This window comes from Triticum urartu, chromosome 5 (genome assembly GCF_003073215.2).
Source record: "Triticum urartu cultivar G1812 chromosome 5, Tu2.1, whole genome shotgun sequence".
Classification (NCBI taxonomy): domain Eukaryota; kingdom Viridiplantae; phylum Streptophyta; class Magnoliopsida; order Poales; family Poaceae; genus Triticum; species Triticum urartu.
In genome coordinates, this window is record NC_053026.1 from 21,127,902 (window position 1) to 21,139,671 (window position 11,770).

An 11,770-nucleotide genomic window follows, 5' to 3' on the forward strand; every position below is an offset into this window, starting at 1 on the left:
TCTCTAAAAAACATGGCAAAAATAGACAAGATAGTGGATTGACAAAGGCCAAAGGTGATCTGTCAAACACTGAATACAATTTGTCGTGGCAAAAAAAAGTAGTAGACTATCATGGCAGCTTTGTCAAACAAATCGCCAGGGTATATCAAAAATCATAGCAAAAAGTCATACCAATTCTGTTCATGGCAACTACTCCACAAATATGCCATGGCAACTACTCCAAAATTTTGCCATGGAAACTACTCATAACAATTATGTCAATTGCAACTACTCATAGCGATTCTACCGTGGCAAGTACCTACAAAATTTTGCCATGAAAACTACTCATAGCAATTATCTGTTGTGCATTCTCCTGGGACTGGTACATCACATGGCAATCTTCAGATAAATGAAACAAAAATGCCATGTCAAACACATGATTCCAAAAACATATCAGATGTAAAACGAAAAATGTAGGATTTGGACAGAGTCCTGCACATAGAAAAGGAGTGTATGCCATGGGGATCTGGGTAGAGTCAAGACGCAGCAAAAATGAGGAGCGACTCCACTGAACGGATTCACCAAGTATAGTTGAGGAACCGAACGAACTAAAAAAAGCACCAGATTGATGGACGAACTCAGTGGCAACAACGGGGAGGAGGGGCTGCTTCGACTGCAGGAACAACGCATCCCCGTACTCTCCCCCGCCGCACAGTTCCAGCGAGAAGGGTTGCGGCGGCGGCATAAGAAAAGCCTGGCCCCGATGCCCTTCCATCGCGGAAGGAGCCGGCGCGCTGGCCCTCCTATTCGTACCACCTATCAGGAGCATAGATGAGAGTACCAAGGTGGTCTAGAATCGCTAGCCCCATCTCGCATGCTCATTCAGTTCCGAGAACAAGGCATCGATGTTCATCTTTAGCACACGACATCGCCGATGTAGTGTAGTCAATCGTCCTGGTGAGATGGTGTCGGTGGTGACGTTGTGGTGGTCGGCACTGAGCCTCCGTCATCTTCGTTGTTGTGTATCGTATCTCAATAGTATTTTCGTGATGACGTGTTTTTTTATAGATCCTGATATTGATAAGCCGGTTCTTTCGTTATTGTTTAGACCTCAGGAATTATTTTTGCTGGAGAGATCTCTAAGAGATTACATGTGTATAATTATGTAGCCATTACATGTGCAATAATCCTACACCCACACACAAGTTACACATGTTCTACTCCCCTCCTCCCCCTGGTTTTCATTTGGGTGGGCCTCCATCCCTGTTTCCCAATTATACATCTCACATTTGCCCATCCGTTAAATCCATAGGTTATCTTCCATAGGTCTAGCATTACTCTTAGATGTGTATAATTGTATGCATGTATACATTTTCCCCTTCTGTTAGCGTGTATCTCCTATCGATGAAGATTTTGAAAACTTTTCCCTATTCCTCGATCCCCGTGATTATGGTCCAGACTAACTCAAAGGTGATCACACATTGTTGCACGGTCTTGATTGAGGAGTTGGGGAAGGCAGAAGGGTTTAGGGTTGCTTACTTTTTTTGAGACAATTTTTTTGAGACAATCATAGGTTCTATCTATCAACGTGCCCTTGGCACGGGCTGGGCCGAAACGAGGCCCACTTACCACTACCCACGCCCAACCGTCGGACCCAATAAAATTTGGTTCCCGCTCCCCCTCTTCGTCCGCCGGTCCGTTTCGGTTTCCCCACAAAGTCAGCGGAAAGAGAAAAAAAGGAAAGAAACAAGAAACCCCCACCGCCGCCGCCACCCCCGCCCGCAACTGCTCCCCGTCCCCCGCCGGAGCAAGCCTGCCACGTCGAGCGGAGGGAGCCCTCCCTCGTCGGCGTTCCCCTCCTCCTCCACGCCTCCACCGGACTCAGGAGGATTCCCCTCGCTGGTGAGCAAGCCCTAGCTTTCTTGGATTGCTCCCCAATCTCTGCCGCGCCGCGGACAGCCGAATCCGGCCGCGTGTTCCTTCCGCGATTTCAAACCTAGTTTCCGCCGGTAGGGCTCGGCTCTCCCCGTAATCCCCTAGTCAACTGTTAGCGCGGATTGCGGTATGTTTTGGGGGGAAGATTTGGTCGCTCCGTGTGATTAAAATTTCCCCTGTTCTCGAACCGTAGGTGCGGGAGATCCGGGCATCCGGTGGAGAGTAGTAAGAAGACCACGGGGTCTTTTGACCCAAGACCTCCGGCTTGCATCGGGTGGTTTGATTGAAAACTAGGGATTTTCTTTTTTAGGAAGTATGTACATACTGAAAAAAATGGGGGATTTGCTGGGCAGCATGTTCAAAACTGGGGATTCTCTATTTTGGGAAGTAGTACCTACTACTAACGAATCGGGGATTTTACAAGAAGGTACCACACAAGGGTATCAGTAGTTGCTGCAAATTTGCTGCTATAATCTACAGTAGCACTCACACAGGTGTTCTCTGAATTTTGTGGGGTGTTAATAATATGATGGAGATTTATTTTTCATGTATAGGATGCCTCTCATGATCTACTTGAACATTATCTCGGAAGTTTGTTTAGAAATAAAAGAGCGCATCTTGTCGGTTTATCGCTCTACATTTCTGCGCTATGTCAGGAACATTTAACAAGGACATGTAGGGATCCTGTTTTCAGTTTGGTAGTTAGTTGTGCATTTCCTTTTATGGACTGTGGAGTCTGTACTCTCTTTTGCGTTGTATATGCTTTTTGGTAGAATGTGGGTGGTGGCAAATCAAGTGAACAATTTTCAATAAATGGTGCTGTATTTGGTACTTTCAGATTGGATAGACCATCCTTTGTTGATCAGCTAAGGTTATTTACCTACTTCCACAACTGGCTCTGGTTTTTTAATTTTGTATTCATGGATTTTTCTTCTATTTCTTGAATGGGGAGGAGTTTAAGAGAGGGACGCCATGCAGAATTGGAAGACTCTGTGGCAGATCCTGTCAGCGAAAAGCAAGCCTTCAGAGGGTGGAAGCAGTATGTGAAAGAACTCAACTCGAACACACGTCCACCATTTCTCACCCGCCTTTGTGACCCTGACAAGCCATGCTCATACTCTGAGGAGGAGCTCTTATGCGTGTTTGAGACTGCTGCGGAAGTCCATGGCTGCAACATTGTGCCACATATCAGCCAGATCGTTTCAGCCATCATTAGAATCATGTCTTCAGCCACAGGGTCCTTGCATGGTGTTGGTTGCTCCAAGGTGATACGCACATTATCACGCTATGTCATTGATCCCCTGGGAACAGAAGAAGAGAAAAGTGGGATCATTAGCTCTCTCTGCAGTCCCTTTTCTGGTTGCTTGATGAGCACGAAGGAGAGTGTATCTTCTGGTTCTGCTCTCTGCGTCACTGCACTTATCCAGTCCAACAATTGGCAATTTGCATCTCATGAGTTAGTTAACGACATCTGCTTAAAAGTCTCAGGGGCCTTAGAGGAGGTACGCTGCCAGACCATTTCACACTTAGGCTTAGTGGTTGCTCTATTGGAACAGAATTGGTTGACACTTGAGCCTTACGGGCGGTCTTTGATAAGATCAGGCTTAAGTATATTGGACAAGAGTACTAAAGCAAGCAATTCTCAGATGATCATATCATCCATTCAAATGATACACTCCATCATGAAGACTTTGGAATTGAGCATCATATTTTCTGAGATCAGTAGCATTATCCAAGCTATGGAGCAACTGAGGGATCATTGCATGCCAGAGATCAGCACTCCAGCTTTTCAGGAAGCTGAGACTGCTAATACACTGTACAAGCAGGAAGAGTGTGGACATGGCAAAAGAATTAGTCCATTGGCAAAAATTCATGATGGAAGACATAGGAGGAGGGGATCATATTCACATTCTGTTATGGATGATGCGGAAATAAGAAACTGCGGTTCAAATGAATCTCTGTATGATGATACACAATCTGTTAATCGGTTCAGAGACCATGATTCCCAGCCTTCAGTGGGGCAATACTCAGGTGTACCTGTAAGTGCACGGGTAAGGAGGCGACTGTTGAGTAATGGTTCTGACAGACAACATCAAATGTCCAGTGATGAGTTTCCTCGCACTATTGTATCTGATTATCGTGATGGTGTCGGTGTGATAGCACAATGTGGTTCTGCTGGTCTGCTAGATAAGTCAATGAGGAGGTATTCAGATGTATCAACAAGGATTGCTGATCCATGCCCTATGTGTTTAACACCGCGAACTACTAAACGATGCTCTCAGGTATACAGTACATCTTAATTGATTGATGACTTGATTGCCTTATCATATGTACGAGCAATTATAGTAACTTTGGGGCTTATCATGTCAAGATATGGTGTCTGAGTTAGCGTTTGTACTCTGTTCTGGAATGGTATCTTTCAAATGATAGGAATAACAAACTTTTTGATGTATGGTAGGAAAGGAACTTACTAACTTCATGCGCAAAACAGATATCCTCCACGTATGCAAAACAGATCCTCCACATATATGTTTGTAGATTGCTTATGGTATTTCCATTGATGCATTGAAGAACTGTTTCTTAGTGGTTTGAAGAACGAAATTGCAGAAGCCTGACCTTTTTTGGTACAAATAAATTTACAGCTCTTTCTCTTTTCTTTCATGGACTTGTTTCAGATATCAAGGCGAGGAACTTTCTCAGAAGACGTTTGGATGCAGTCAACCCCAAGGAAGCAGCTCCAGTTTCATAGCTCTAGCAGTGAATCAAAAAGAGATACTCACAGATTACCCGACAGCCCATCTCTGAGACGGATACGGCACTGTTCAGGACAATGTACAAATGGTGAAGTTGAGGAAAGGAACGGCTACTGTGATTCTGTTCAGCATGACAGCCAGTGTCATGTACAGAGCAATGATACCTCGATAGAAGATCTGAAGCTACCACCAACCAACAGTGAGCGTTCTGATAGTGCAGGCGAATCTCGAAGCGGAGAATGTCGAGCTGAGAATGAGAAGATGACAAGAGTCAGGAAAGGGAGCAGAAACTGCTCTGGCACCCTACTTTTTCTCCTTGTATGTGCTCTAGTGATACTGGTCATTGCGCTCTTGCTAGCTTGGTGGAAGGAGGATCAGAGGGAGCCGTATGTTGTACCCACATAGTAGCGTCTTTCTGCCTGTATGCAGGTTGTTCTGCGATGTGCGTTGGCTTTGGTGTAGATTGCGAGTTAAAGTGGGGTAAAGGTTGAGAAGTTGTGTTGATTTAGTCGAACGATAGTGATAGTTTGCTGGATTGTACATTCTGATTGTTGGCATGAATACCATGATAGTTTTGTGTTCAGTGGGAAGCTGAAGCGTAGCACATAATTCCTTGCTGCATTTCCGAATTTCTCTACTTTATAGCATTTGTTTTACAGAGTATATGCAGCTAGTGTAGCAGATACATGAGTGGCATGTAGTATACTACTGGTCTTGATGGTATTGTTCACCGAATTTCATTATCATCTGTATAGAAGTATCCAATGTAGTAGAAGCTAGATTGACAAGGCAATACCAATGTTTCCGCAAACTAGTTTTGTTACAACTGCTTCGGGATAAATTTTGGTCCAAACTTCTCACTGTTTTGTTCATACTCCGCGTGTTCATTGGTTTGTTGTTGCTCCATGAATGAGAGGATAAATATTTTTGTTCCGTGCGGTTATTTTTCCCAGTAACTCGTAGTTGCTGCAAAAAGGTTCATAAAACCACCATTTTTGTTTCACCAGTAATCCATATGTGTACATATATATAGGATCAAGTATTTTGTTCAGGTGGTTATTTTTTTATTTGCTTTTGGTATTTTGACAAGGAATGATTTCAATTTTAAAGGAATTTAACCGAAGTTATATAGCTGCAGAAGGAAGTTTTAAGAAGAAATCAAGCTGCTAGCCCATAGAGCAAAAAAGAAGAAATTCTGTGGTTTTCCAAGTTGGGTAGATGCATTTCACTAGCTCAGTGGTTTTGTTGCACACCATTCTTTCTTTTCTTTTCTTTTCTTGCTAGATCTTTGGTTAGCTTGTACTTCCTCTGTACGGAATTAGTTGACGCTCAAACGGATGTATCTAGACGTATTATTATTATTCCAAAAAAATATTATGCAACAGGAGAAATCCTGCTGTTTTTGAGGAAAAAAATAACCAAATATAACATTTCTTTGTTTTTATTACAAACCAAGACAAGCCGTCCAGCTTGATCGTGAACAAAACACCAAGCTAGAGGAACCAAGCAAGCAATCCAGTGCTACTTGCTTCACACACCAATCCAAACCAATCCAATCCAATCCAATTCAGTCAAGCATACTCACCATGCATAGCTTGGTGAAGAAAGCACACCATTTATTCCTCCATCAAAAGTACGTAGCAACACCCTCACCATGCCGCAGATGGAGCATGTAAACCACACTTAAAAGCCAAACACCGACAAACTAGGGGAAACAATCCAGAGAGTTGTGAGTGAGATCACAACTCAATTGTAAGCCGCTTGACCTCTTTTTGCATCAAGATTACCTAGGAAATGAAGAATGTGGATAGAAAACATTGATTAATCTGATAGTAAATAAAAAAAACAATGACACCTGCTTGCTCAATCTATCAATGCACGGAACAAAATCCATGTCCGAGCAAACTGTACCTCAGAACGGAGACCCTCGGGAGGGTCTTCTTGTAGTAAGCCGAGTGGCGCGTCTCAAAAAGCGATGGTTCATGGTCGGCCTCGGGGCCGTCCCACCCGAGCCTATCCCACCAATCCTTCTCGCAGTCCACCACCGGCTTGGGGCCTTGGCGCGACACGGTTGGTACCCGTCTCAGGCCCCAACAGTCCTTGAGGGTGATTGTCTCCAGCACCGGCATGACCAGTGATTTGACCCCGCATATCTGCTCTAGCCTGTGGAGATGATATAGGCTGATGTGCTTTAGCTTCTCTAATGTGACACCAGATGCTATCTCTTGAGCGCGCTCATTGGTGGCCAGTGGGAAAACATGTTGGAGATTTTGGCAGTATGCGATCTGAATGGTCTCTAAGTTTGGCACTGGGTAGGAAATAGGGAGGACAAACACCAGCCTAGGACAGTTGTGCAAGTATATGTGTTGTAGGTATCGAAAGCTGTAGAAGTCTAATGTAATATCTCTACCCCAGATGCAATAGGCCATCAGGAGATCAGATGCAGAAAATACCCTTATTCTACTAAAGCTTTCATTTCCAGCCCAACTTGGGAAGAGAGTGTGAAGGTTGGGGCACCTCTCAACATGACACCATTCTAAATGCAGCCATGATGTTCTTGACTCTGGAAGGTTAGCTGTGATTGAAATATTGTCATGCACATGCAATGATTTCACTCTATACTCTATGAAATTTCTGAAATTTGCATTGACATTCATACTCTCTAAATGGTGGCTTCCTTCACCAATCTCTATATGGACACTCAAAGGATAAAGTCGTCGGTGGTCCCACACCAAGGAAGAAGGTGTGACAGTGTCCTTGTTAATGACAATATCTACGTAAGGTAAGAAGGGCCCTACCGGAACCAAACCCTCTAGGGTAGTGCCAATATCCTCAATACTTTTGGTGATGTTGACTTGGCTCTGGATCATAGTAGAAATATGGAGGTGCACCTTGGGGTCATACCGATCGAGTCCCTTTATGACAGACCAAATGAACCTTCCATCTGTAAAAGCCATGTGTGCCTCAAAGACAGAGGGCCTCTGTTCTCCACAGTGGATCATTGGTCTCGTCTTCCCACGAGTGTCTACACGTAGAACTTCCAGTGAAGGGTTTCTTCCATCCCAGAGTAGGCTACGGAGTTGCTCACAACCCAACATGAATAGCTTCTTGAGCCGTGCAACATCCATTGCACCAAGGTCAAGTGTTTTAATGGCTGTGCTAGAAAGGTCCAGCTCCTCAAGATTGGGCAATGCATGCAAGAACACGTTGCACAATCGAGCACAACCCTCTAGGGAGATCCTTCTCACCTTGGCTTCTGGGACGTTGCGGGACTTGGGACGCAGTTCTTTTTCTGGCAATTGTATGGGATGTATCCACTTCTCTGCTGGGCCATAACCATCGAAGCTAAAACTCTCGAGCAGTGGAGGGGCTCCTCCGAATACAACCTGCTGCAAGCTGGAACAACCATCAAGAACTAGCATCTTCAAGTACCGTGCCGTTGTCATTTCTGGCAATGATGCCAAATGAACGTTACCAGACAAGTCAAGGAGCTCCATATTCATCATATCTACTGAAGAGCATGTGTCCATCATGATCACATCTGAGGATTCGGTTACCCGGAGCTTGTGAATGTTCTGTAGCTTTTCCCATGCTTGACTTACATACCTCCACGAGACACCCTTGGTATTTATCTCCCTAAGATTGGTCATCAAATCTATCATCTTTGACAGCAAGACAAACTCCGTGAAGCATATGTCAAGCACCAACAGATCTGGGAAACATGGCCCTCCACCTTGATCCTCCCTTGTATTTGTGCAATGGTGAAGACAAAGGAATCTTAGGTTGTGACAAGATCGGAAAGGAGGGGATACAAAATCAAAGCTGCACTTGCAGAGTTTTAGCACGTGGAGGTTGCTGGCTAATACAAAAAGGTCATTTGGTAGTTGTAGTTGAGAATCTCCCCCCGATGTTAGGAAACATGATGATGTAATGACAGGAATAGTTGAGATATCTTGTGCCCCTAGTTGGTTGGAGGAGATTAAAATCCAGCGGTTAAATCTTTGTTGATCGAAACAACGTGTCAATAGTTGTGTTCTGTTAGATGGATAACACAACATCCGAAGTATCACTTCATACAATGCACTGCCAATCTCGTAGGCTCTGTCCCCTTGAAGGACCCCATCACATATCCAGTAGTTGCAAACATGCGTATCCCAAGCAAAGTCAAGACTGAAAGGTTTTCCGAGTATTGGCTTTCTTATTTTCAGATTCTGGAATCTTTTCTTAAGCTCGGCCTGTGCATCGATATCATAGATGCTTCTAGGCATTCCGCGTAGTTGCTCTGTCAGGAACAGTGAGTACGAGAAGCAATCCAAAACTATTGTTGGGTTGATGTCATCCAAGCCGGTGAAACCAATCACTTCAGCGGCTTCTTCCCGCAATGAATGAAGCAATATACCATCCACGTTTAGGTTGCCCACATGAGATAAACGAATTACTTTGAAATATGCAGAACTTAACTTTAACTTGTCTTTTCTCTCTGAGAGTTGAAATCTTCCATAACCACTCCATAACAGTTGCCCTAAAGCATATGTCCCAAATTCAGGATTAGGAATGCCACACTCTGCTAGATCAATGACTTCTTCTCCCCCATAATGAAAAATCATCAGAAATCTTTCATTTCTTAGAGAAGCGTTGATCTCACTTCCGATGCGTGGTATCTCTAGTCTAGAGCCGATCTTTATCCCTCTAAAATCATCATCCTCATCCTCCTTATCAAACATGGGCAGTAAATGGCCAAGATTTAACTCCTCCACGATTGCCCTCTGCAAGGATCTTCTACTTTTCCATAGAGAGCAGTCTACATGGATAATTTTGCCAAAATGCTTTCTTGTGTCAGGGTCACTTCTTCTCGATTTCAGGAGTTTGGCTGTGGCCTTAAGAACAGCAGAGGCTCCTACACCTTCGCCGCACCAGCCAGCCAAGAAGAATGATTTAGCTGCCTGATTATCATATGACTCTGAGAGATGATCAATCAGCTTTCTGGGGGCGTCCTCAAAACCGTGTATCAGCTGTAGTAATGAGAAGTTGTTAGATATGACTTTGTGGTACATATATGGGTAAGATAGTTTCAATAGCTACAACTTTTGACTTGACTAAACGCGGGCGATGAATGATGCAATATTAATGCATAAGGCCAGTCAAGTAAAGCATCCGATCCGGAAGTTTAAATATAGGACCAACGAAAATAACCTATATAGGTACACAAGATAACTTTTTCATTAGATAATAAGCACTAAATGACTAGTTTGTGGATCCTTGTTTCGCATCCGTTGAAGTATAAGTGCATTGCCTGTGTTCTCCCCGTGAGCTTGAGCTTTTGGGTGATCTGGCAGGTGCACACAATCCAATAATATATCGTGGGTCGCTAGAGTGTGTGTTCTGTGTAGCTTGGAAAGAAAAAAAAAAGAAACAAATATGTAGGAGGTAGCAGATTATAAATCAGTTCTATTCAGTTTTGAACAACAAGCACTAGTATGTTGTAAAACAACAACTCCTGTGTTGAGACGAGGTTAGGATGAAGAGAGGTACTAACCAGATGTATTGGGTAATCGTCCATTTTGACCACGTGTAGTAACTTGTATCACCAGCAGCAGCAGCAGCAGCATCCGCATCAAAAGAAGAAGAAGGAAACCGTGAGGGTTGGGCATATATATCTAACCCATCGCTCCCCTCCCTCCACACAGAAGTTTGTCTGATCTCACAACACAAAACCAAAACAGAAACATCGTCATATATATGTATGCCTATATGTGCATTTGCATAGCGATATGTCGGATGAAGAGATGTGTCACCTGACCCCCCTGCTCGAAATCGAAAATAATTTCACTCACGCCGGGGCCGGTAGCAAAGCAGAGAATGCCAAGGCAGATAGAAAGATAGATGGGTGTAATGGGCAATGGTGCTCTCTGCTGCTGAGAGCTATCGCACGTACATTGCTTTGCTTTCTCTCTCCCCAAAGCATGGCCCATGCTGGTTCCTTGCTTGCACATTGCCGATGCACTTTGTCAGCTTTTTCTTTATCCTTCTTCTTTGATTCTTCTTTTGCTTTGCGTGGTATAGATAGATGCAAAGGGACTGGTGGTAGTAACTTGTAACATACTATTGTTCTGCTTCCTTCTAGACGGTGGCAAATCCGTTCTCAGTGGATCTTTTTGCTAGGAAAATGCCGTGCATGTTAGCTAAACTTGCCATCCTCGACACGGGCGGAGCCAGGATGAAATACTAGAGGGGGCAAAGATGTAAACCTTTTTTTTCGAGACATCTATATGTACTAATGACTAGACCATTTAGAAAACCAACCACACAAGTATACATATAGTGGGAAAGTCACGTATCGTTCTTTTCTTCCTATCGAAGAAAGAGGCGATCTCGCCTGTGCCGCCAGGGAGTTCCTCCGCCGCTGTCCTCCGGCGGCTCCCCTCCGCCAACGCCCGGTCGTCGGTGGTGAAGGGGGGGGGGGGGTCGCCGGATCCACGTAGTTTTAAACCAAAGTTGCTTAGTTTTTAGGCTATTCATCGCCTTTGCTTCGACGGCGGCAATGGTGGCATTGAATAATTTTTTTCAGATCCTACTCCGATGAGGCGATTAGTACTATGGTTGGGGATGGATTTGGAACCCAGTCTATTCAAGCAAGGATGATGTGACGGCGGCAGGATCCTCGTCGGATCCACGCGTGTGGATAGTTTTGAACCAAAGTTGCTTAGTTTTTAGGCTATTCATCGCCTTTGCTTCGACGGCGGCAGTGGCGGCATTGAATAAAATTTCTTCAGATCCTACTCCGATGAGGCGATTAGTATTATGGTTGGGGATGGATTTGGAATCCAGTCTGTTAAAGCAAGGATGATGTGACGGCGGCAGGATCCTCGTGGTGGACCTGTGTCCTCAAACTCCACCATAATGACGATGTTTGCTCCAGCGTCGGCGCGAAGCTTGGAAGGTAGTCCAGGAGCGGATGCAGATTGTGGTCTGCATCAGTGGCATCTGAAAGATGGTGGATCATGTGCTGGATTTGTGGTACGTGGATGACATGTATGGTTTCCTCCTCCGATGTCTTGGTCATGTGGGGGTGCCAGATCTGGAGTTCGATGGCGTGTCCGGGG

The 11,770-nt window shown here is 44.5% G+C and overlaps 2 protein-coding genes across 2 annotated transcripts; one reads left to right on the plus strand and one right to left on the minus strand.

The window, feature by feature from the left end:
- Nucleotides 1-1,662: 1,662 nt before the first annotated feature.
- Nucleotides 1,663-5,330, plus strand: LOC125507229 (protein SINE1-like). Its single transcript, XM_048671877.1, has 2 exons — nt 1,663-4,196; nt 4,590-5,330. Exons 1-2 carry the CDS (start codon nt 2,859-2,861, stop codon nt 5,070-5,072), a joined length of 1,821 nt encoding a protein of 606 aa, XP_048527834.1. The 5' UTR covers nt 1,663-2,858; the 3' UTR covers nt 5,073-5,330.
- A 736-nt stretch (nt 5,331-6,066) lies between these two features.
- Nucleotides 6,067-10,648, minus strand: LOC125555478. The gene is made up of 4 exons (XM_048718420.1): nt 10,463-10,648; nt 10,204-10,362; nt 6,579-9,679; nt 6,067-6,454 (listed from the first exon to the last, which is right to left on the minus strand). The coding sequence occupies exons 2-4, from the start codon at nt 10,225-10,227 to the stop codon at nt 6,451-6,453; spliced, it is 3,129 nt and encodes a 1,042-aa protein (XP_048574377.1). The 5' UTR covers nt 10,228-10,362; nt 10,463-10,648; the 3' UTR covers nt 6,067-6,450.
- Between the last annotated feature and the right edge of the window lie 1,122 nt (nt 10,649-11,770).